Here is a 25,647-nt window from a genome sequence, read left to right as displayed (position 1 = left end):
ATTTCTTTCAGTTCCAAATATTTCTGTAGGTTTTGCATAATTCCTGTAGATTTTTGAACAAAGTATAAAAAAACAAAGTGCTTCCAGAAGACACTTTCCTGATTATGATTTTAAAATAGGGACAGTGCCTTATCCGCTTTCTAGTGTGGAATACTCTGTGTATGCTACTCAGAAAAGAATGAAATGTAGATGTGCTACTCAGACACTCCCACAACTGTTATATCCCTCTCTGGCAGCCCTCAGAGAATTGCATGTTGTTGTCAGGTGATCCTAGTCACAGTCGTCAAGTCATATGAAGCAAAGCTCGAACTAGCAATGTCTAGGCCATACAGCTCAACCTGTACTATTAACAAGCACTTATGCTGGTTAAGGCTCTGTAAAAAAATTTTTACATCTCAGTCAAGCTTATATTTCCTTTAAAGAAAGGTGTACATCACAATAGCTCTGTAAATTAATTCAAATACAAGTTCAAATACTGTTTGATTAGACTGTTCTTACTATTTTTTTTAGAATAATTTTGTAGCATTCTGTTTAAACATTTGCTAAATATTACAGTACATACAACTTACACACAGGCCTAAAATTTACACACAGGTATCATGGGACAAATTTGTAGTTTTAAACTTTGAAATTGTTACTCATATCAGCCCAACAGTCTCAAACTGAACTTGATTACAAATTTGAAATTTAAGACCTAATTCATAAAGAATTTAAATGGGATATTACTAATTTCTCAGACCAGGTTTCTTTACTTAAATAAGAGCCAGTTGAATATAATGTACAGCAGTTTTATTACAGGTCAATTGTAATTTACAGGAATTACATTTTTTAATTTAGATTTTAGCAGCAAACATATAAGTCACTTTCTTTACTTGATATGAAAAAATGCAACATTTACAACTTGCATGATTTTTTTAGGTTACAAAACATTTACAAGTTACAATGTCCCATGATTTAGGGCAAGCTTTAATAGTGTTTGGCCAATCTCTTTCTCATCCAACTAAATTTCAGACAGGAAAGAACATTATATGGTTATAACAACAAAGCCAAGTTCCTGTTGTAACATTGATCTGCTGTAATTATGTTGGTAGACGATTGGAGTACCCAAGCAGTTATTCAGTCAAATTACACCTGTTCACTTTCCTTAGTTTCCAAATGGTTACTGAAATCACTCCTTACAAAGTAATGGTTAATTACGGTTATAACTGACCACAGCCCAGCTGTATAATGACATGGGAATGGACTTTACACTGTGTTGTATTTAGCAGGAAAAAGCAATGAGAATTAAGATGGTCTTGAGAAAGAAAATCAGTGATGAGAAATCAAATGGCAAAGCTTTATCATAGTCTAAGGAATATACAATAAAAAAGCAAATCTGTGATGTTTATAAAGTGTCATTTTAATATCTTAGCTGCCCCAGTCACAATCATTTTGTGGTCCTGAGACTAAATCTGCTTCCAAGCAGTAAAGTATGCAGTTTAAAAAGTACAGCACATATTGTGTTTCTATGCACTTTTCTCATACCCAACAATGCAAGAAATCAGGACTAATATCCTGTATTCAATCAAAAACTTATCTTATGTGCCATCACCCATGCAAAAACATCCACATTTTATATACAGCTCATACTCATTTACATATTTTTCCAAGAAAAAAATTAAAACATTTTCCTTTTTGAAAATTACTTAACCACAAAACATATTACAATATCCATTGGTTCTATTTTTTTCAAACCAAACTGCACCCTTTTTAAAATTTTGTACCAATACTTGTAATGCAGGTAATAAACCTCTATAATCTCCTTTGCACCATGTAAAAGGCACTTTTAGCTGAGTCTTGCATTATGAATGGGTGCAGAGCAAGAGCAGCCATTTATTTTACAGTTCAGAAGCAATATAGTGTCCTGTTGAAATCATGCAAGTCACCAAAAGAATATATATATATATCAAGCACCCAGGAAAGCAGCAGGAAAGAGTTTAGTAAATAAATGTATAAAGCTTTGAAAAAATAGGCTAGTTTCATCTGCATTAGCAAATCAAAGAAAATACACAGCCCTTTCACTATGAGAATAAAGTTGCTCAACAAGGACAAGTAGGAAAGTTCACAATTATCAGTCTCTCAGCCAATGCTTTCATTCATATAAATTACAATAAAAAGAACCAGGTATGCCAGTATATATAAAACTAGAATATTACCAATGAAGAATTCTGAGGTGCTCCAAATTGTGCTGTTGTGAAAAGTTCATTTAATGAAAAAGTTAAGGGCTTGTTAATTTTTGTTGCAGTGCGTCTCGCTCTCCTGTGTTCACTCCTACATCCTCTTCTTCTTTCACTGCTGAGACAGAAGTGCAGTGCGATTGGCCTTCATCTTTTCTAAGCGCTTGACTAAGTGGCTGTTGGTCATCTCCATCTCCTCAATCTTGTCCAAAGCTGTTCTCAGCTAGAGAGTGAAGACAAGAGTCAGGGCATATGGACACACACAGGCTGCAGAAGCACAAAGATACTTAACTGTAGTGCTGGCTCTGGTGATGTCTTCAATGGAACCTGTGTCTAGATTTCTATTTTCTTAGAATCCTATCTCAATAGAAGACCCAACAAGTCAGTATCCATATGGCTTTTAAGTGTTTTCAAAAGAACACTTTAAAAAGTACAAAACTTTAGCCGTGGATATGTTAATACCCTTGATTGGATTATAAAAGTGACATCATGAAATTATGACATCCAGAAACATGGCTTTCAAAATGGTTGATGTTAGGCTGTAAAGCAAGTTTAAGAGTTTCAAAGTAACAACATTAGCCAAAAGAGTATAACACAACATATATTGGGCATTACAAAAGCAGAGTTTGGATAGCAAACAAAACCTTTTTTGTAATCTAGAAACCCACGGGCAGTAATTCAAGCCCAGAAATGTACATAGAAATGCCTGACTTCACCCTCTGATATGCTGCCCAGTGGGACTATTAGTGTATAATTGGTGTTGCACATGTCAACCACTTATGTGTTGCACTTCCGTGGTGGATGAAATAGGTTCACTTGTAAATGTGCAAGTCTTCAAGATCCTTTGGGATGAAAAGCACCATATAAATACAAGGAATTACCTGCTTCATCATAGTTCCAAGTTCTCATTTTAAGAGATAACACTACAACAAAGAAAATCTATACAAATATATTATCATTATTAATATTAATCATTTCAAAGTGCAGAGGGCAACCATGGCTTAAAGTATAGAACAGAAAACAACCTCAAGCGTAAACTTAAAGGGCATCTGACATAAGACAGAATTAAACAGTTCAGAAACTGAGTTGGATGAGTCACTGAAAATAGCTTTTTGTTAAAAATACTAAACAGACAATAGCTGCAGTCCCTATTCATTTTACTGTATTGTCAAGCAAGTAAAGATACCATTTTAGCAATATTAAAAACATTAATTCAGAGCTCACTGGCATTAATTACTTATTTGAAAATATGTTTTTATACATTTAGAAACTAACCTGTTATTTTTGTTATACTCACCTGATTTAATACACCTAATTGTGTCTTAATTGTTCTTCATGTCTCAGCTAGGAGACAGCTAGGAAATCTCACATCCTAACCCAAGGGGGAATGAGGAGGCCAGGCCTGCTCTTCTTTGAGGCACTACGTTTTAACATGTCACAAGCTGTACAGCCCCACAGGTGTGGGTCAGCACTGACTGGAGAAGAGGTGCATCCTTTACTGTCAAATCCCATTCTACCCTGCACTGGGATTCCCAGTCACAGCTTGTGACATGACTCAGGCTCAAACCCACAATTACAGAGCTCAACCTCGGCTCTGGCAAACACCTTAACTTCTGGGGTGACTTGGAATGATCCAGAAAATACATATTCTGCACTAGGAAGGACTTTTCATTTTTAAGTGGCTGAACAGCAGTAAGATCACAATGACCTCAGAATTATTTTTTTCTTAAGAGGGTCACTGGACATGTACATGCACTGGACATGCACTGGCCAAAAGAGGGTACTGTAGCAGATAATTTATGGTGTGTTAAATTAACACATAAGTTGTTAATAAAACATCATTCCCTTTAGCTACGTTCTTCAGGCACACAGTAAAGCAAGCTCCTTTGGAAAGTAGCATGAATGATAAAATTGTAAATCTAAACCACTCGAGACTATCTGTAATACTTTAAAGGTTTAATTGGCTACATGAGGGTGAAGTGACATGACAGTTCAAATAATTTTCCATGTTAAACATGACATACCTCTCTTTGAAGTTTCCTTTTTTCTGCTTTCAGTTCATCTTCAATTTTTTCTGAATTCTCTGCAGCTGCTTTGTATCGGGACACCTGACCTTCAAGTCTATTAATCTGGAAAAAGCATAAATGATCAGAATATTCAGTTATTTAAAATACTAAACACAATAGGACAGGGTAGACATTTTTGCAATGTGCAATATTATAAACTGCATTTTCCATTACTAAAATGCTAGACAGATGTTAATGGTAGACAGAATGTTAAATAGAACAGCACTTTATTTTGGTGTCAGCTTGATGGAAGTGTTGTGCAAAAAAACGAGATTCAGGAGGGAATAGCTTTCCTTTTTAATCTATGCTGTATATACACAGTGGACTTCTGTACTTTTCATGGTAACAAATTTGAAAATTCATTTTCACATCTTCCTATCCAACCACACAGTAACATTACTTCTGATACAGTATATGTCCCTCCAAAATAAAAACATCATTTTTTCTGTTTCTTTTAAAAGAAACAGAAACAATAGAGACGGAAGAAGTAAAAGCAATTAAAACAAAACAGCTGCTATGTAAACATAACCGTAACCTTCAAACATTATATAATTTAATTGCATCTTTAAATTTTTGTGTATTACTGAAAGCCCCTACTATAAAAACACTTACATTTTGTTCCATAGTACCCATTTCCTGTTCTGCTTTGGAGAGTTTGAATTTGTATTCACTTATCTGTCGGTTGGCATCTCCTGTGAAGAGTAATACATTATATTTATAGGATCTATACATTTATGCAAAAAAAACAGCTAAGATGAAGTGCAGGCACTAAAATATGGATAAGTATTGCCTAGATCTTGTTTAATTGTAAAATAAAAATATATATACACATCTAATATTTTTGGTATATTTATAACTATACATTTATAACTAATACAGTACATATTTATAATGTATTACTATATTTGAGATGTATGTACAGTATATATATAAACTATACAAACCCCAGATTCCTACAACAAAGGATTATGGGACACAATATTTGCCAAGCCATTCTGTTGGAGCTGATATTGGCTTCTTTCAATAAATGACTGAAGAGACCCTCAGATCAATTAACAATAAGCAACCAAATTAATTAGATAAGTTAAATGACCTCCTCCCATTTTTAACCTTTCTTATAGTCTTAAAACTATACAACTCACTTTTAGAAGAAAATCTTGAAGCATCGCTCTAACATGATTACAAAATTATTTGAACAAAAATAAAACCTTTTGTGCTTCACCCCATCTAACACAGGCAGGGATAAGACATTTTAATATTGTTTTTCTCTTTAAGGTCTTGACAGTAGGATAACTGAAGTGGAACTACTGTCTGTAAATAGCAACAGAAAGTAGTCATTTGTTAGATAAGAACAAGAATAGGCAGAGCTCTCTCTTCATTTTCTTTACATGAAAATGTATAATAGAAATATGAACAACTTAAGAAGAGAAGGATTTAAAGCCTGATTGGAAGTCACACCATGATCTGGTGTAAGACGAGTGCAAGTTGTAGGATGTTAATGATGAAGATAATCATGCTTTGTGAAAAGAATTTCAGTGTTTGTGATGGCGTCTATGCCCTGTGGGTACATACTCTGCATCTCAATAAACTGCAGGTCTGTGCCATTCTCCATTCGCTCCCCATCTGTATAGACACTCTCCATTTTTGAGTTCTTCTGCCTCTCCTCCTCCAGCTGTGTTTTCAGTTTCCGTATCTGTTTATAAGAAAACAACAAAAAGAGCTGTTCTACATGTTTTGGGAGTTCACAAACTCAGTGCAATGCATAATTTAAATAAAATTACTATAAGACTAAAGACTTGTTTAATTAATGAAACTAAAACTAAAAATGTTTATTACCTGGGCTAAGAGTTCATCCTTTTCTTCAGCAAGCTTCCTTAGCCTCACATCTAAAGATAAGACAGATAACAAACACACCTGTGACTTACTAGACCACAAAAGGATATGAGTTTATTGAACATTTTAAGGCAGATGATATTAAAGTCAATTAAGACAAAAAACAACTGCTGAATTTGTTTTTTGTATCACACGTCAATTTATGTTATTCATTCAACATTTTGAGATTATAATATACTATACATTTATCAGAGTCTTTACTAAACTAAACAAAATACTAGAACTTTGAAAGAACAATCTAATAATACAAACGTGTTGTTGTTATTTGTTAAAGCATTTTTCCCCACTGCTACTGAAACTTAAAATCCAATGTACTATTAAAACTCTTGATTAAAAGGTTCAGTAGAAGCAGTCTTGGGAAAAACACAGATTTTCCTTAAGGTTGTTAAGTATAAAGTTCTTTTTGAAGCAATTATATACAGTAATTGTCGGTGGACTTACAAGAGATAGCAGACTAAACCAGATTCTGCAAGTCCACCTTAACTTTGGCAAAGGTACAATGACTTCTATATTTTAGATGGAGGTGATCCCTTGAATTGCAACACTACAAAATTTAAATGGTGACAGCCCAAACTAAAAACCAATCAATAACACAGAGACAGTAGGCACTGCATAATTTACCTAGTGGCCCGTCTCCAGCAGATTCAAGCACCTGAGCAGCCTCCTGTGTCACCACAGTTATTGCACCAACTACAGGTTCATGGTTAATGTCTCCATTTGGGGTACCTTCTGGGATTATCACGAGTCCATGTTTCTGTGGATAAGAGGCACAAGAGTCAGTGTTTATTTTCCAATAGTTAAGGACACCGACAGTTCATACTGTACTTACATGAAAATGAGATGTGCACCATAATCTTACTCAAGTGTTAACTTGTAATATACAGTAGGACTAAATATTTTATCAAAATATTTTTTCAAAAACAAAATTACTGCTATCTATCGTATTACCCTAATATGATGCAGAATTAATGCAGAATAAATATGAACGTTAAAGATACTGGTTCAGGGAAACAGACAATGCACTTGACATTTTACAACCTTAGTGACAGATAAAAGCTAGAAAGAATTATATAAATAACACACATTAACATAGGGAATGTGTACAAATAAGATATTCCAATGCAGTTTTTCCTATACTATGGAAAAAATAAAATTTTGAAAAGATGGGATTAAATGTTGTAATTTTATTAATAAATATATTTCAGAAGAAACAATTTCACAATCACAGATTGTGTGTAACAAATTACTTAAATTATATGTACAGTTCTGCAAACCTACGATACGTTTCAGAAGTGAAAATGAAAACAATTAAGACTGAAACTTGCTGTTACCCATCTAAAAATACCTGATTTACCTTTTAGCTAGAAAAATAATTGTATGACATTGGTGTACAAGTTTGTCATTTCTGGGTACATTACTTTACAAAATATAAAATAAAAACGGTCACTGTTTCTGAGGGGGATTCCTAAATTCACACTAACCAGTGTATTCAGTGATTCAAAGTAAAACAATTTTTACAGCCCGTTGCATTAATCCGAAATTAAAAAAAATCAGAAGAGTTAGGAGTTGAGCAGCCAAAATGACAGTGCAAGTGGTAATGAAGGTGTCAGCAATGTGAAGCGACGGTGAGCTGAGCAAACTCCCATGTTAATCCAATGTCTGTACAAGCCTCCCTCTCTCTGAGGCTAAAAGACACTTCAAGAAGAGCATCCAGCATAGCAGCAGACGTCTGTTAACCTGTTAACCTTCCTAGCCTAAAGGGAGTCCCCATGACCTACCTCTCCTGTCTTCACTTTTCCTTTGAGGTCAGCCAGCTCATCTCTGAGCTCATCTCTCTCATTCCTAATGCAGTCAAAGTACTCTTTCTGCCTCTCTAGAGCCTGAAGGTCAGGCAGGAAGCAGGAAAAAACGGCACAGAGAAATAGGAGATCAAATGCAGAAGAGATAAGAGCAAAAACGAGCAGGCAATGATGGGAATGGTGGTTGGAAAAACACGCACACAGGAGGACACACCCTCGATAGCACTCATGTTAGTGAATAGCCACATAAAATAAACATGCCCAGCAATAAACACACAGATGAATGCAGCATAATTTTATAAATAAATTAAAAAAATGGGAAAAAGACCAACCAAAAAGATGTGTGATGTATTCCTACAACTAATTAGTTTCCAGTTTTGGTAACTGATTTATAGAAAGTGCTTATGGATTACAAAAAATTATAATCAATAGTTTCTCATATAAAGTGATTTAGGAACTCTCTCTAATAATGAGTAATCAAAGTCATGCTTTCTAAATTTGTTAATTATGCATCTATTTGCAAAAACTCTTCTAAAATTTAACTGTTTCAGAATTCAAAACGTACAAAAAAGTAAAGTTTTATATTATATGTTAATTTAACAGTGGTGGAAGCTTGCTTTCAAGCATGCTCTTAAAAGAATTTAATATGGATTTTCAGTAGAAATATATACACTCACAACTGCTCAATCATTGTTATTTCTGCCAAAGTCTAGAAACTAGCATGCAATAATGACCAGCAATACATTGCTACAATATCTAATGATTCTTGATTTATTAGAAGGCAAAGTCATTAGACAGTATGTTGAAATCAATGTTCAAATTACTAGCAAGGATAGTTTATCATTGTATTCTGTACCATGTAATATGCTGTTTTCCCAATAAACAAACTGAATGTGAAATTGCTGGCAAAACACACACTTCAAAGGCAATGTAAAAATACCTACTATGACGTAACTGTTGTTACTGCAGTAAATATAGCAATTGTTACATTAGGGACTTATATTAGCATATATTAGTTTTTAATATAAATTGAAAAACTGCAACTACTACTTTATTTTCAATGTATACCTGAGTGTTACTGTCTGTTGTGATGTCTGCAATGTCATCAAAAAAATTATTAGATTGTTGCTAAATAATACAACATGATTTCCAACCTGGCCAATAAGAAAATTATGGCCAATCACTGCAGGCAGCTATTCATATTGATTCCATACAAAATGACCCCTAAGCAATTAAATGAGATGCAACTACAGTGTGCACCTCTGTTAACTTGAGTAAGCTCGCACAATTTTCAAAAATAACCTTAGACTGTAATAAGATCCACACTGAATGTGTTCATTACACCTAAAGTGAGTAAAGTTTCAAAGCAACCTGAAAGTAAAGAAGCTGTATATACACCTCGATATTGCAGCACAAATATCAGTCTATTGCTGGTCACTTTCCCTCCTTGCCTGACTTGAGCTTCCTACCCCAATCTTTTTGTCCTTCCAGTTAATTGTTTCCTGCAGATCAAACGCTTCCCTGGTGAGGGAATCTAACTTTTCCTGCTTTCGCTGGTTCTCCTGGGATGTGTGTGTACAAAGAACAGGACACAGAAGAGCAAAATGAACACAAAAAAAGAGATACGGTAACGAGAACAGATACCAAACTCAATTTTGGGACAGGGTAGCAAAGTGAGGAATAAATGAAATACAGAAGCCAGGGTGCTGGGAGACTGCTCAGTAATGCAAAAAAAAAGAGATTTCAAAAGCTACAATGGGTTTGAGGCCGTTTTTTTGTCTCTACAAAGGTTTATGAACAGAACAGAAATTTGTCCTTTACACACTCAAGACATTGGAAAATATCTTCAAAGTATATTTTATTAAGATATTCTATTGTGAGGCAGCCCTAAATCTATTTTATCTTTTAAATGGGAACAACAATCTGCTAAATATTACAATTATACAGTTTATCTTTTTTTTCTTTGCAATTATGCATTTGTTACCATAAAGTTTTCCTACTTTCCTATTGAGATGTACTGTAGAACTGAATTGACAGTTGTACTGTAATTTCTAATTTAGATCATTCAGCCCTTTACATTGATGTGTTGCATGACACCACATCGCCTACAGTTACTGTATAAAAGGTATCTTATGATTGCAAAAGGTCGTAACAGACTGAATGTGAAGAACGGAAAGAAACGTAATAATTTGAATAAATATTTTGGGGCTTCAATAATAAAGCTGCCCTTTTAGTGTTAACCCTAACGTTTGTTCCGATTGCAAAAACCTTTTGAGAGCAAACAGACTTTTTCTTATAATACGGTTAAAAAAATAATTAGAGAAAAAGGGGGGAAAAAATCAGAAAAGTCCCACAAATACTGTGTCGCATATTTTATCACTAAAGAAACAAAAATTCCTCTGACTGGAAGTGAATCTCACCTGCAGGTACAATATAACATTAACATCAAGCAAACTTGGCGCCTTACCTCAATTAGTTCATCTCTTTGGCGGATACCCTCTTTCAGTTCCTCTAGTTTGTGCTGCAAGACACCACATGTGTGCTTTTGCCTTTCTAGTTCCTGAAATAAAAGGCACAAAAAGCATTATCAATAACCACTGACAACACATTTTAATTAATATGCTCCCTCATTACAATAGCTGGCAGCTAATTTAAACTATAAATAAGCTTACTCATACCTGGTGAGGTCAAGTTTCTTGACAGTATATGTATAGCAGTAAAAACAGTATATGTATAGCAGATAGATTATTAGCAACCATTGGGTTCCCAGTCAAAAGTACACAATTGTTTCAGACCATATTTTTTCCATTAAGCAAAATGGAAAAAATACTAAAAGTTGGTTTACAGTATATGAAAGAGGGATAAATAACATTCGTACAAAACACAACTGAAATATACTTTCATATTTCCACTCATTACATTTTTAAACAAAATCAATACAAAAAAAACAACTTACAGCTGCAAGAAAAAGTTTGTGAACCCTCTGGAATTACCTGGATTTCTGCATTAATTACTCATAAAAATGTGGTCTGATCTTCAACTAAGTCACAATAATAGACAAACACAATTTGCTGAAACTAATGACACACAAACAATTGTATTTCTTCTTGTCAGTACTGAACACATCGTTTAAACATTCATAGGCTAGGTTGGAAAAAGTATGTGAACCTCTAGGCTAATGACTTCTCCAAAAGCTAATTGGAGTCAGGTGTTCCAATCAATGAGATGAGATTGGAGGTTTGGGTTGGAGTTGCGCTGCTCTATAAAAAAGGCACACAAAGGTGGGTTACTTACAGAGTCTGCTCTTCTCAAGAAAGAACTGTTCATGTGAACCATGCCCCGATCAAAAGAAATATCAGAGAACCTTAGAAGAAGAATTGTAGAGATGCTTAAAGCTGGAAAAGGCTACAAAAGCATTTCTAAAGGCCTTATTCATCAATCCAGAGTAAGACAAATAGTCTACAAATGGAGGAAATTCGGTACTGTTGCTACTCTCCCTAGAAGTGGGTGCCCAGCAAAGACCACACAAAGAGCGCAGAGTGCAATGCTGACGGAGGTGAAAAAGAACCCTAGGGTAACAGCAAAGGATCTGCTGATATCTCTTGAACTTGCCAAAGTCTCTGTTCATGTGTCCACTATAGGAAAAACACTGAACAAGAATGGTGTTAATGGAAGGACACCATGGAAGAAACCACTGCTCTCCAAAAAAACATCGATGCATGTCTCAGGTTTGCAAAAGGCCACCTGGATGTTCCACAACACTTCTGGGACAATGTTCTGTGGACGGATGAGACAAAAGTTGAACTATTTGGCAGAAACGCGCAACACTGTTTGGAGGAAAAAAAGCACTGCACACCAACACCAAAACCTCATCCCCTACTGTGAAGCATGGTGGAGGTAGCATCATGGTTTGGGGCTGCTTTGCTACCTCAGGGCCTGGACAGCTTGCTATTATAGAGGAGTCAATTAATTCAAAATTGTATCAAGACATCTTACAGGAGAATGTCAGCATAGAAGTTGGGTGATGGAACAAGACAATTAACCAAAACACAGGAGTAAATCAGCAACAGAATGCCTTAAACAGAAGAAATTTTGTGTTCTGGAATGACCAGGTCAGAGTCCAGACCTCAACCCAACTGAGATGCCGTGGCATGACCTGAAGAAAGCTGTTCACGCAAGGAATCCCAGAAATATCAATGAACTGAAACAGTTTTGTAAGGAGAAATGGTCTAAAATTCCTCCTAACCATTGTGCAAGTCTCATCAGCAGCTACAGGAAACGTTTGGTGGAGGTTCTACCAGTTACTAAATTCACATAGTTCACATACTTTTTCCAGCCTGGATTGTGAATGTGTTCAATATTGACAAGAAGTACAATTGTTTGTGTGTTATTAGTTTAAGCAGATTGTTTTTGTCTATTATTGTGACTTAGTTGAAGATCAGACCACATTTTTATAATTCATGCAGAAATCCAGGTAATTCCAAAGGGTTCAATACTTTTTCTTGCAACTGTAAGAACAAATAATTGTGCAAAATACACCAGCTGCAATAACATCAGTAAGAAACTGTACTTTCTGCAGCAAATTTTCTGCCAACATCCATGTATGGTACAGTACTTACAGTTAATATAAAGCAGTTTTAAAAGAAAGAAAGAAGTTTCTAAAGCTCCGTTGTTTTTGTAATTCAACATCTCCAGAAATTCTGTGAGCCTCTTCATACTTTTTTCAAAGACACGTTATTGCCAATCAATTATAGTTTGGCAAACTGCAGATTCTGAGATGCATAACCTCAGTGCTGCTTGCATTTGTTTACAGACATACTGTACAAGAATCCAATTTTGTCAGTAACAGACAGGTCTACAGAAAACTTCCACTGCACATTCTGCAACCAGCAGTTATAAATGTAAGGGCTTAATTTAGCAGGTTATGAAAATGTATATAAAAACACTGCACAGACACATAGCCTTTCCTTACTTCTACTGTAGCCTTCAAAAAGATTAAAAAGCGTCATAAATACAGTATGTGGCAGACAGCTGTTCATATCTGAAATCTAGCTAGCTACCATTTAAGTTTATGGGATGGGTTTTGGTTCCATAAATTTTGATAATGATTATTTGTATTCAATGCCAATACTCTCTTTCAGTTTCACTAAATATCACATTTAATCAGCAAATACATGTGCTCTGACCCCAATCTATTTTTTTTATCTGGGAATTTAAAATAACAATATGTCATTAATGTGGCAATCATTACATCTAATAAATTCTTGTTTTATTTTAAGGAACTTTACTGTAATTCTAAACTCTTTATTTTAAACCAAATTTAAAAAGTTTCATACACACTAACGTGACATTTGACAAGGTTTCTAGCATTCATTTGTGTTTCCTTTTAAAATACTCTTGCCAGATGTCAGAACATTAAAAATGATCTATTAATAAATTTGCACTGATTACAATATAAATGTATTTTTCTTTCTTTTGCTTAAAACCAAACTTCAATCTGTCAATGATTCACAAATTCTAAACTGATTACTTCATGGCAATCTTTCCAGAGGCTTCCTACTTCTACCAGTGGAAATCCACAATTATGAACAGAGTATACTATTCACACTTAGCAAATATCTCTGTTTTAATTTTATCTTAATTTGGTAGAAGTCAATAATCACTGAATTAGACACCTGAAGGTTTTGGACCCTCTAATTACCCATCCTGTAATGAAGAGATCAGGGGTACTGTACCTTAGTTTTCTCTTCTGTTCCTCGATGCATTTCTGCCATCTGTTCCTCCATTTCCTCAATCACATCTTTGAGCGTGTCCACCTGGTAGATGAGGTTGGCTTTATCGTTGTCCAGCTGTGCGTTGGAGACCATAGCTTTCTTGTACTTTTCTTCCACTTCTGACAATGATTCCTGTTGTAGTTTGCACATACAGTATAAGGTTATTGTACACTATGGAGCTTTTGTTGGCTGTATACAAGAAGCGAACAATCTAAGCAAAATATCATTCACTCTTTACCTATAAACGGAACAGTCAAGGATTGAGGAACATAATGCTTTGATTTTGAGTAGCTGAAATACTCTTCATCATAAGCCTTAGCCATGTGTGACACTTTAATAAACATGTATTGCCAACAAGCCTTGTACTTTTATTAAAGTCACATTTGTATCTGACCTAAGAATGTATTGTCCATATACAGCATACAGTAACTAGAAAAAAAGTACTTTAATTTAACTCACAAAGACTGTGGTGCTTTCAATTGGATATAGCAACCTAATTCTTATTACAACAGAATAGTGTATATCTATAATGTATATCAATTTATCATCAGTGCGGAAACCTTTTTTCCTAAACATAGCTAGAATACAGTCAGGGCTAGAAAACACCAAGCAGAGCTTTCTAATAATCCATCCCCCAGATGTGTTTGTACACATTCACTCCTGCGAGATATATGTGGATCTGATCTCACAGGATACTAAACAAATGGCTCATGTGAGGACAGGCCCAGAGAACACTATGGATGAAAGCTAAACTGTTGATTTATTAAATCAGGAGTACAGGCATTACAGAAAAAAATAACTATTTAGATGAAAGCATGACTTCAGAAAAATAAAGTACACAAAACCAGGAGTAGCAACAAATCAACACAGAGAACTAGTCCAGCAGAGAGACATTCATGCATACAAAACTTTCCTCTGCTGCAAAGATGGGGGAGGGGTGGGCTCTACAGCTGTGCATGCTCACTTATAAAAGGTTAGTAGTAACTGTGTTTCATGCTCCCCTGGAAAGATAAACCATAAGGGTGTAAGCTGTGAAAACCAAGCTATATTTATCTGAAGAAATTATGACCCAACTTGATGGCATACTGCTGTTACTACTCAAAGTCCAGGGCCTTTTATCACAGAGTATAGAGAAATAAAGAGCTTTTGAGAACTAATAACCTCCTGTGACTCTTGTACATTACTGATGGAGTATTTTAGCATCTATCCCAAATGACTGTTGGAACGAGGCACTCGACCATTTTAATTAAAAAAGGCTGTTGTATTACTGTACATTTCCCAAATACAGTTTTCCACTTGTTTTTTTTTACAAAATATTGTAGGTGATATTGTAATTTTATAATATTGTAAAAAAGAGTCTAACAGAACTTTTATCATGAAAACAGAGGGACATAACTGAACATACATTATTTATATTTCTATTATTTGTACAAACAATGAACCTTATCAGCAGATTGTGCTAAGCATGTGAGAACAAAGTCTATCCATTAGCTTTGAATAATCTATGGAGACAAACAAACCAACCTCAGTTTTCATACCAAAAGGCAGTGATGACAGCTCTTAAACCCAGTCAAGACTGGCTATTCAGCACAATATGGATTTATACTGGGGATTACCTGAAATCATGGTTTATGACTATACTAGAGACTGTCATTTTAAGCTAATAGTCTCTTTGGAATCACTTCATTTAACTAAGGACTTCAACATGTGTTAATTTCCGTTTAAGCTAACTTTTTAAAAATACAACGGATGCTTTCAAATAACATGTATGCAAAGCATGTCTCTTAAACATGTGCTACTGTATGTGAATGCAAGGGATTTAGATAAAACCAGGAAAAGTGGCACCAGGATTGGCTGGAAGATCCCGGCATGCTGTCATTTTGATGTGTCCACCTTCTGATACTCCTGTCCACAGACTCCATTGCAGATTTTGAAATGGAAAAGAAGATACACTAACGGCATGCTTCTGAGGATTTTCATCACATTTTCTCCCTTAAATATGCACTAATTCTTAATTTCTGATAAGACTCCTATAGCTATCTAAATCAAGATTATTTTCCTTAGGTTTATCTGCAGAGCTGTAATGTTTTTTTTAAATGGACATCATGCTTTCTAAGGTGGGCCAGAGAAGAATACTTCACAGATAATTTAGTAAAATATGATTATACTTGCAAGGATTTTTTCGAGACATTGTATAAACATTGATACTCCTAATATCACTACTCTAAAGTTTTCTGTTAGATATCGGAGAAATAAAGTTCACCTTCAGTATAAATTGATACTGAACAGTCCAAATAAAGGTTAGTTACACCACAGTAAGGTTAATACATAAGAATCTGGATGCAACAGCCATCACCAGTAACAGCAAAACAGAAGGCATGCTCAGAGCATCAGCCCTGCTACCTTGAGCTCTTTTAGTCCCTGCATGTATCTGCCTTCTACATCTTGTATCTGGTCCTTAAGATCATAGATATCCTGTTGGGCAGATGGAATGAACCATTTGTACAAATCAGCGAGAAGGGGTATTATGTCAAAGTCAAGCTTATAGAGCAACCAAGACCAAAAGATACAATAATTTCAGCAAGCATCCCTTCATGCACAAATGCAATCATGGCAAGAAATAGAAGGATGAAAGAGGTCCTAGCATTGCTTTTCTCAATAATTCCCTACTTCTAAAAATTTAAAAAAGATTTCAACTTGCAAAAATGTTTTAAGCATCTGTATCTGTTGTTAGAGTAACTTTCAATACAAGAAACCAATTTAACAAAATAAAAGATCCACAATGTTTACAAACAACAAATTCCATGCTGGACAGTGCAAAAAGAGTCCTCCAGCTAGTATTTACAGTATTACCACTCCTGTGTGGAAATATGAGATTCTTAACTGTAGTATTATTTTAAATTTAAAGGGCTATTAATCTTAAATGTTGAAAATGGGATCAAGAATAATTTAAGTGCGATTAGATCAGGAATAAAGCACTGTCCTCACAGATGTCTAGACAGACTGATATCTAGATATACAGTTGATGGTTGGAAGATGTCTGATAAAAATAAATGGATGATTCACACTGTTAAATCCCTCAGGTCTTGGTAACAACTCTGAGGCCACTTGTTTAAAATCAACAAAAAATATTGTTTTCATGCAATACTCCAAGCAGTTCAAAACGGTTGAGTATCTAGAGTATTTATATCTATATATATACACACACTATGTCGCTTCCTTCTATTCTTCTTTCAATCACTTTACATTGGTCTCCTTAGAGTACAGGAGAAATAAAGCTTGTAATATGTTGCAACTAAGACACTGAAGCACTGGGACCATAAAACAGTCCATCAATCTATTTTCTAACTGCTTCATCTAATATGAAAATATTAATTTTTGAAAAAGAAAAAAACAAATGTTTCAAGTACTGTGAATTTCTAGTTGTGTAACATACACTAAAGAAGAGGCTTTTATAAAAGATGTTTTATAAAGATGACATACTGTACAATTTACATAGCACACACAGTTCTGCCATTTATTGATATTCATATTAAAGTTACTAAAACAAGATCTTAGTTTCAATCTACAATTTAAATCTACAGTTATTAATAAATATTCATAAACTGACAGATCTCACAGATATTCTGCAACTGAACAACTTTTTAAGTGCAGGCATATGTTTTCTGATTTTAAACTCCATTGATAAAAATATTTTAACTTTTAATTTTTTGAAAGGAGTCATTCCTTCACACTGAAGAGTAGCATAAAATAGTTTAGAAAATTTACTTCAGGCTGTGCAAATATCAAAAGAATGCTTGGAAATTAATCCAGTAAATAAAACTAATGTTATTCCTATCATGCACCTCAATGTACATCTGCAAAATGACTGCTTCTTGTTAAGCTGCTATGTAGGCTAACTATAAAAAGGATATGAAAACTAAAACCATTTATGAACAAAACATCAAAACTTTTCAAGGCACAGATAGATAGGAAATGGCATAGAGCTTGTCTAAATTAATTACCTTTTTAATATACTGCAAAAAATCCAACTACGCACCTCTGTATGACAAATAACAGATCTTACCCTCAATTCACCCAGTGAAGAGTCTGGATCTATTATGCTGCTTGTGTCCCCACTTCCTCTCCGTGATGAGGTCCCCCCCAGAGAAGCCAGGGTGGCAACAGACAGCCCAGGTACAGCATTGCGAGAAGATGGCTGTGACACACAGAACATGTGAAGCACATCACAGAAGGGAAATTATCCGACTAGCATCAGGAGCACAGACTCATTTATGCTTAAAAATGGGTTGCCAAGGTAAGCTCCTAACTTTCTGTATCCATTTAAGAAACCATGAAAACTACTCAAGGTAGTAATCATAATGGATTTCATTCTAAACAGACACAGGATGATGGCTGTATCACAAAAGATTTTATTTGGCGCTTTGGGCTCTTCCTTTTCTCGCTAATCCACAAGCTGTAGGATAAATGAACACAATATGTACAAGGAACCCACCTGACTTCCTCTGGAACTGAATCTATTAGCTTGACACACATCTTTAATTATCCTAGCCCTAAGAAGAAGAGGCTAGATGGTGTATCCTTATTTTAATGTGAAAAAACCTTGTTGTTTTTATTAACCTAATGTTTACTTTAAAGAGTTCAAAGCAATATATGAATTACAGTATATTTAGTTATATTTTAAGCATTAAGGAATTTCTCTTGTCTTTCAGAATCGTACTACTTCCCACATACTGTACATATGCTGCTTGTAACTTTTATTAATTTAACCTGAATTTCACTTTAATGACGAAAAATTTAGTTTTAGAACCAACCTTGTTCTGTAAGTACTTACTGTATATTTATGTATATAAAACTTTTCATCCCAAAAGAACCCATAATTCATATATAGGAGGGGACCCACTCTCATTCAACACTTTAGTACAGCACCTACAGGGTGACGTCTGGCAGCCATTATGTGCCAGCAGCCCCAGTAAAAAGCAGATCTGGAGAAGTCAGAAACTACTTCACCAATTGAATAAAGGGGGAAAATCAGGTAGTCCAGGTAGAGCAAGCCCAACCTGGCGAAGCAATGGGGTTTAACACCCTTTACGTCTTTAGATAGTACCATAGGATGTTTAATGACCTTAGTTTAACATCTAATGTTAAAGCTTGGTTTAACATCTAATGTTCACAGTGCCTTGTATTTGCAACTACAGTAAATGCAATACTTGCTGTTATGTCTCATCTTGATTTTTCCTCACTTTCACACATTTGTTTTACACACTTACTCGTGAAAATGTTTCACTGAACTGCTTGTCACATTTTTCATCCAGCTGGAAAAAAAAAAGAAAGAAATTTAATTCAGCATTATATTACTATTATAAGCCATATGCCATAAGGCACAGATTCTTACACTGACAAAAAACGGACTCTGCTGGTTGTGGTATCAGTGCATACCAAAAATGTGTATGATTTTTACATGAATTCAAAATTTGTCACAGTAAGTGGTTTTAGAGCTTGTATGACTGAAAATTAAAATCTTCAAAAAACACAGAGACAACATTGTTTTATTGCTCTTCACATTGAAGAGCATTTTTAATGCAACAGAAACAAATCTATAGGCATCCACAGTAATGCTGTAAAATACAGTACAGGTCTATAAGAAAAAGACAAAAACTCAGAACCAAAAGTCTACTGTTAAGCTCTTTGTTGAATGAAAGTTAAGGAAAGAAAATGAAAGAAACATGTTAAGGACAAAAAACAGACAGGACATTATTATAAAGTTGTAGAGTAAAAAAAAAAACTCTGTTTTTAAAGTTTAGTAAATTCAAATCTGATTGTGCAATTTTTCACAACCTCAATTTTGCCTAAATAAACTCAGGATCAGAAATACAGGTATATTTTTACATAGGCTGCAGAAAAGTTACACAATGTACTGTACATAATTTGCACTTTGCTGTTAATCAAAAACATTACAATAAGACCCTTGCAAAAACAGGCCTAATAACCTTGCTACAGGATACAGGTTCAGGGAAATGAACAATCAATAAAGAGTGTCTGTGAATCCATGCTACATGCTAAATTACTCCCTGAGCATGCCATTCCCTTCCTGCAATTTATTCCATGGGATACATTTCACATTAGAGTCCTTGATAGCAATGGTTATGAATAGTTGGCAGCACAAGTATTAGACTGTTTCAGTCACAGACGATAACTCAACAAACACATCCCAAATTACTGAGAAATGTGTTAGTATAATACAGGCTATAATGTTAGACATTAAAGTCACACCATGCCTTGCTTTGTTCCCCTAAAACTCACGCTGTCCACGTCTGGGATGCTAAGATCATCCATGTCAGACACGATGCTGCCCCTGCGGTTCGAGCGGCTAAAATAATCCGCAGCTGACTCACTGATATCAGAGAAGTCGGAGGACTACGGTACCGAGTTGAGACGGAGCAGGAAGAGAAAGCAGAATGTTGTTAACACATGTTAAGGAAATGCAAAGCTTAGATTTAAAGGACCCAATTAAAACACACTTGCAGACTATCAGAAGAATGGAATAGGGAAATTTTAAAATGAAACCTGTAAATTTTTCAGACAATCTACACATGACACAAGAATTTCAGGAGATAAACACTAATATTTTGTGGACAGTTTGTAAAATGAAAACCAATAAAAATTACACTTGCCAAAATAATAACTGTATTAAATATCCTGACTCAGAAAGGTTTATAATGCAGGTTTTCTATTTACACCCGCAAATTCCTTTAGTAGAATCTGTAGAGTGTAAAAGATATTCATGTTAAAACTATGTGTGAAACAAAATAATAATATACAGGTATTTAGAGTATTTAGAGTATTCTCTTTGCCCCTATCAATGTCCTAAATACAGTCTTACTGTAGGTACAACCGTTAATATAATGGATTACGCTTAAACTTAAAGACAGAAATAAAAAAAATATTAATAAAAAATACAAGAAATGATTGTACTACTTTATATTGCTACAGTAAATCCTTCATGTGAAAAATTCACTCACACCTCCTAGAATACTATGATTGGTCTTTCTACTCTTTTGTTTCTTCTCAGTAAATGAAGAAAGCCTTTCATTACGCAGATACAACAGTGCCAGGAAAAACATTCATTCCCTTACAGTTGTTCTCTTTGTTATGTTAAAGGTCTCAGTCACCACACTTTGAAGCAGCAATTAATACTTGTTACTTACAGAGCTTACTGTGCCGACTGTGTAGAATAGTGGTTCAGTTGTAAGAAAGCAAGTATGAAAAAAATCAAAGACACTGAATATAATTTTGATCACTGTGATGACAGTGTGTATCATACCACTCAGGTAATGCCTAGACATGGTTATTCCTCCTAACTGAGCATCTGTACAAGGAGGAAACTGGTTAGGGAAGCAACTGTGAAGCCAACAGTGACTTTGACAAAACTACAAAGTTCATTTGCTGAGATGGAAGAAAACATGCATGAGTCAACAATATCCTTGTCCACGAAGCTGGCCTGTATGGCAGAATGGAAAACCCATATCAAACCCAGCATGGAATTTGCAAACGTGGCAAAAGGTTTTATGGTTAGACAAGGCAAAATTTGATGTTTTTGGTCTAAATGCAAAGGGTTACATCTGATGCATCATTGAATCAACACCATGCCTACCGTCAAGCATGGTGATGGCAACTTTATGTTATAGTATTACTTCCCATCAGAAGGGACTGAGAAGCTAGTCAAGAACACAAGATGGAATATGGTAACATAAGTTGGAACACATTACTGGAACATTTTAGTGGAAAACCTGCTTCAAAACTTCCTGCATGACAATGAAAAAAAAAAACAAGGCCAAAGCTACACTGGAATGGCTTATGAATAGCAGTGAATGTCCCAGTAGCCCAGTCAAAGTCCTGACCGACTTGAAGCTGATATGCAACATTTGCAGAGACTTCCCCATTAAGTCTTGCAGCTGTAATGTTTACTTCCAGCAAATACTAAGTTCACAGTTTTGATTACTTATGTAATCAATATATAAAATATGTATGCATTTGTAATTTCACAAAATGGGACACTACAGGAAGAGTCTGAATATTTTTTCAAGGCACTGTATATACAGTATAGAATGGCATTTAAGCCAGTTATGGAATAACAGAGGTCTGATTAAAATGACTAAGATTTGAGTTCATGTATAAACTTCTGTTTGAGATTTTACTGATGTGAAGTTCCAGTATATAGCCTAATATTTAGTTATAAGATACTGTATGCCATGTAGGTCAAGCCTGGCTATAGCCTTTTCTGTTCTCCAGTTTCCTAAAGCATTTTCTCAGACTATTTTTGAGTCATATTACATAATCACTGTATAAATACCTATATTTAAACACAAATACTGTAACTATGAGATAAAAATAAAGTGCTCTGGGACAGCTTATTTAAGGATTCCCACCAAACAAGATTTTACCTGTTTTATATGACATTTTAGACAACTGGTTGTGTGGTTTTGTGACAAAAAGACAAAAAAAATCATCACAGAATAATCATAACATCCTGAAGATTACATGATTTCTGAAATAAATACTGCCTCAATACTTTCAGATCTATGAAACTGGATAGAAATTGAACAGAACGGAATGGCTTGCCATCAGGGAATTAGAAATCAAAACCTTTCAGAAACTTTGGAAGCTTTTACTGTAAACAGCATCCTAAGCAGCAGAAGGTGATAGACACACGCAATCATGCATAAAGAGCTCACCACACTATCTCGTCGCCCACGACTGCCGTGATCCTGAGAGACAGTGCTGGCTGTATCATCATCAGAAGACTATGAAGATTAAAGACAGTAATATAAACAGCACTGTAAACTAGAAGACCGGGGGACACTGCTTGTTTTCATTAAACACAACTTGCAATTTATAACTGTGCAGCAATGGTAAACAACAAAAGCTAAACCAGATGCTGACAAACGGAGAACCTGCAGGCAGAGATAATAGCCTGCCCTTCTGTGAGAGAGCAATGTTTGAGCCAATGTAACAGTGTAGACTGGTGTCTAGAATCTGACTTCAAGGACTATGCCTACATTGTGATGAACCTTTTTTCTAATTTGTATCTATATTTTAAGACCTAGAACAAACTGCATTCTGTCTATGGAAACACTATACAGCTCCTGAATAAAATACAAAATCTCGGAGGGTTTGAATTAGTTATCGAAATATAATTGTAAAACTTACAGCAGTCATGAAAGATCAATATCGCATTAGAAAGAATAAAAAGGGGATAAGAATGATACACACTACAAACAAATGCATAATAAATAAACATTAACTAACAAACTTAGATATTGCTGGTAGTCCCCACATGCAACGTCTGTTGCATAGCACTCTGTAAATACACTTAGGGTACAGAAATAACAATGTTTCATAAGCTAGTATAAATTACTATATACTGTAACAAAAATTGTAACAAACAATAAGCTAAGATATTATTGTTCTTACAAAGTTTGTTGTGCTGTTTTATGTTAGAAATAATTGTTTTTGGAAACAAGTTTTTCCAAAGCCATCATTTTGAGAAAGAAATAGCATGAACTGCATATATACCCACATCCTGAAAAATATGTGCATGTTCAAATGTTAAAATGTTTAATAACGGGGGATTTTTTTTAATCTATCTGGAAGTCAGCTTCACCATCACACAATTTTAAAATAAAAATATTCAATTAAATTCATTTTTATATAGCACCTTGCCTTTCACAACAAAGTTACCCCAAGGTGCTTAACAAAACAAGTGACCATACATGTTGTAAATACAAATAACTGAAAAGACCAAAAGACAACTGAGGATATATATAGGAACTAGTAATAGGTTTATTCCATGCTGAAAAGAGAATAAAAAAACACAACGCTTCGGCCGTTGAGCCTTCTTCAGGTGTATGATGCAGCTACCCACCTAAACTCTATATTTATATATAAATATATATTTATAGATATATAAAATATAAATATAAAAGAGACTAATCTCATTCTGTGTTTCTAATTCTAAATTCTTAAGGATGAAACATTAAAATATTTTTGATTAAAACATCTTTTGTCCAGTACAGGACAGTGTAGTATATCTTTTAAAGAAGAAAATTTGTTCTTAAAGGTATGAGAGCATTGATCCTAAAATGTACAGAAGCTTATTAGTAGTACAGAGGGACAAAAAATTGCATTTAAATGAGATACATTGTCTTAATTACACAGCAACATTTACAAACTGTATAATGGCTTGTGTACCGTCCTAGAAATGTTTTTCATTTTGTTTGGCATTCCCATTTTTTTACATTCATGCCTCTGCAAGCTGACACTGAAATACTGTTTCTTTCTCTTTTCAAATGACACTCTTTTTGCCTTTTGCTTTGTAATTCCAAATTCAAATCTATTTGATGTCAGCATAGTGTAGTCTAAAAGCTTTTGAGTTTTGTGTTTAAAGATTCAATGATCGACCAACAACAACAGTAACAGTAAACCAACAGTGGGCATAAGTCTTTACTCAAGTAAATGTATTCATACAATTAGGCAAAAACCTATATACAGTACATGTTTCTGCAGTTTCATGTGAAGAATAACATGCTTTAAAGGCATGTCAGTTGTGATTTTCACAGAAGTGGCAGAAATGACACGAGTTTAACCCAGGAATGCTCAGTGACAGGGTGTTCTACTTCATGTACTGTATACAAAACACAGTACACACGCTCGTTCAGATTAATTCATTTGTGAAAGACAATGCTGTTTTACATGGGACATTATTATTGCTAATATATTGCAAGATATTAATATACTATGCAATGCTGTTCACAGATGAATTATCACCTTATAAGTTTTCTTATATAAAAGCAAAAAGGTTCTAGTTTTAACGCATTATCTCATTTAAACACACAAAATAGTTTTTTCTTCGTGACGCCAATAAGTTCCCGCACTGCCACAGGATCACTGAATATTCACCATCATTAATTGAAAGATTAATTTGACACATCAGAAACAAAATTATGTAATCAGACTCAGATAATCCAATCAACTCTTAAATAACTACTCTTGATAAGTATAAACATGACCCTGGAAAAATTTAAAACTCTTGAGTATACAGGCTTCAAAGTAATCTGAAACTGCAGACATCAAATTGTAAGGTGACTCCCAAACATATTCATGACAGACATATGTTTTTGGTTAAAGAACCTTAGAAGGTCATAAAATGAGACATCACAGGGCCTTCACATTTTAAATTCAAAACATCATATGTTAAAGATAAACAAAAAGAAACTCATAAACTGAAGGTAAAATATTGTATTTTAAAAAGAACAGAAAAGGTTTGTTCCACGAATTGCAACCATACCCTGTCTGCATGATATTAAGGAGGCAGTTTGTTCAAACTAAAATTAAAACAGAATACATTTTTTAAGTGCTGTGGGTGTGTCTCTTGGATACATTTTGGTGCATTACTAAACTGTAAAACAGAAGTACACTGAGCTCTCTGAGGTTAATCCACACCATGCAAACTGTAAGACTCTCACCACAGGGCTGCTACGAATTGAGCTTGCTCTTGAAGAGTACCAGCTGTATTCTGAGGGCTGTGGACAAAGTCAGCATTGACAGGAGATTAATACAAAATGCCCTAACTTAAAATGGGTAATTATTGCATCCACATTACGTCACTATCAGAGTATTCAATGGCTAAGTGACACTTACAGTTCTTGAACTGTATGACCCATAGAGACCCTCATCATATAAAGAGGCCTAAAGGTATAAAAAAACCAACAAGTCAGATCACACAGTGAAATGATGAGGCTGTAAGATTCCTTCCAAACCAACAACAGTCAAAGATTTCAAGCAACAATAAAAAAATCCATATGTGTGAAATTCAAGAACAAAATAAATTCAAACACAT

General features: G+C 34.7%; 1 protein-coding gene across 26 annotated transcripts in view; it reads right to left on the bottom strand.

The window, feature by feature from the left end:
* Positions 1-772: 772 nt before the first annotated feature.
* lrrfip2 (leucine rich repeat (in FLII) interacting protein 2) overlaps positions 773-25,647 on the bottom strand; it is a 73,048-nt gene continuing 48,173 nt past the window's right edge. For 9 of the 26 annotated variants that reach the window (XM_015357224.2, XM_015357216.2, XM_015357220.2 and 6 more), the window contains 17 exons: positions 25,449-25,496; positions 25,274-25,330; positions 22,484-22,552; positions 20,052-20,165; positions 19,019-19,063; positions 17,815-17,946; positions 16,152-16,223; positions 13,710-13,880; positions 10,442-10,534; positions 9,444-9,536; positions 7,954-8,055; positions 6,797-6,929; positions 6,119-6,168; positions 5,855-5,975; positions 4,895-4,974; positions 4,241-4,345; positions 773-2,439 (listed from right to left, as the gene is read on the bottom strand). In XM_015357224.2, the coding sequence (XP_015212710.2) occupies positions 2,329-2,439; positions 4,241-4,345; positions 4,895-4,974; positions 5,855-5,975; positions 6,119-6,168; positions 6,797-6,929; positions 7,954-8,055; positions 9,444-9,536; positions 10,442-10,534; positions 13,710-13,880; positions 16,152-16,223; positions 17,815-17,946; positions 19,019-19,063; positions 20,052-20,165; positions 22,484-22,552; positions 25,274-25,330; positions 25,449-25,496 (1,596 nt within the window). In that variant the 3' untranslated portion in view covers positions 773-2,328. The remainder of the gene's footprint in view (positions 2,440-4,240; positions 4,346-4,894; positions 4,975-5,854; positions 5,976-6,118; positions 6,169-6,796; positions 6,930-7,953; positions 8,056-9,443; positions 9,537-10,441; positions 10,535-13,709; positions 13,881-16,151; positions 16,224-17,814; positions 17,947-19,018; positions 19,064-20,051; positions 20,166-22,483; positions 22,553-25,273; positions 25,331-25,448; positions 25,497-25,647) is intronic. The other 17 variants (XM_015357235.2, XM_069195028.1, XM_069195029.1 and 14 more) reach the window with 13 other exon arrangements.

The sequence above is a fragment of the Lepisosteus oculatus genome, chromosome 10 (genome assembly GCF_040954835.1).
Source record: "Lepisosteus oculatus isolate fLepOcu1 chromosome 10, fLepOcu1.hap2, whole genome shotgun sequence".
NCBI lineage: Eukaryota > Metazoa > Chordata > Actinopteri > Semionotiformes > Lepisosteidae > Lepisosteus > Lepisosteus oculatus.
This window is presented reverse-complemented; position numbering and strand designations above follow the sequence as displayed.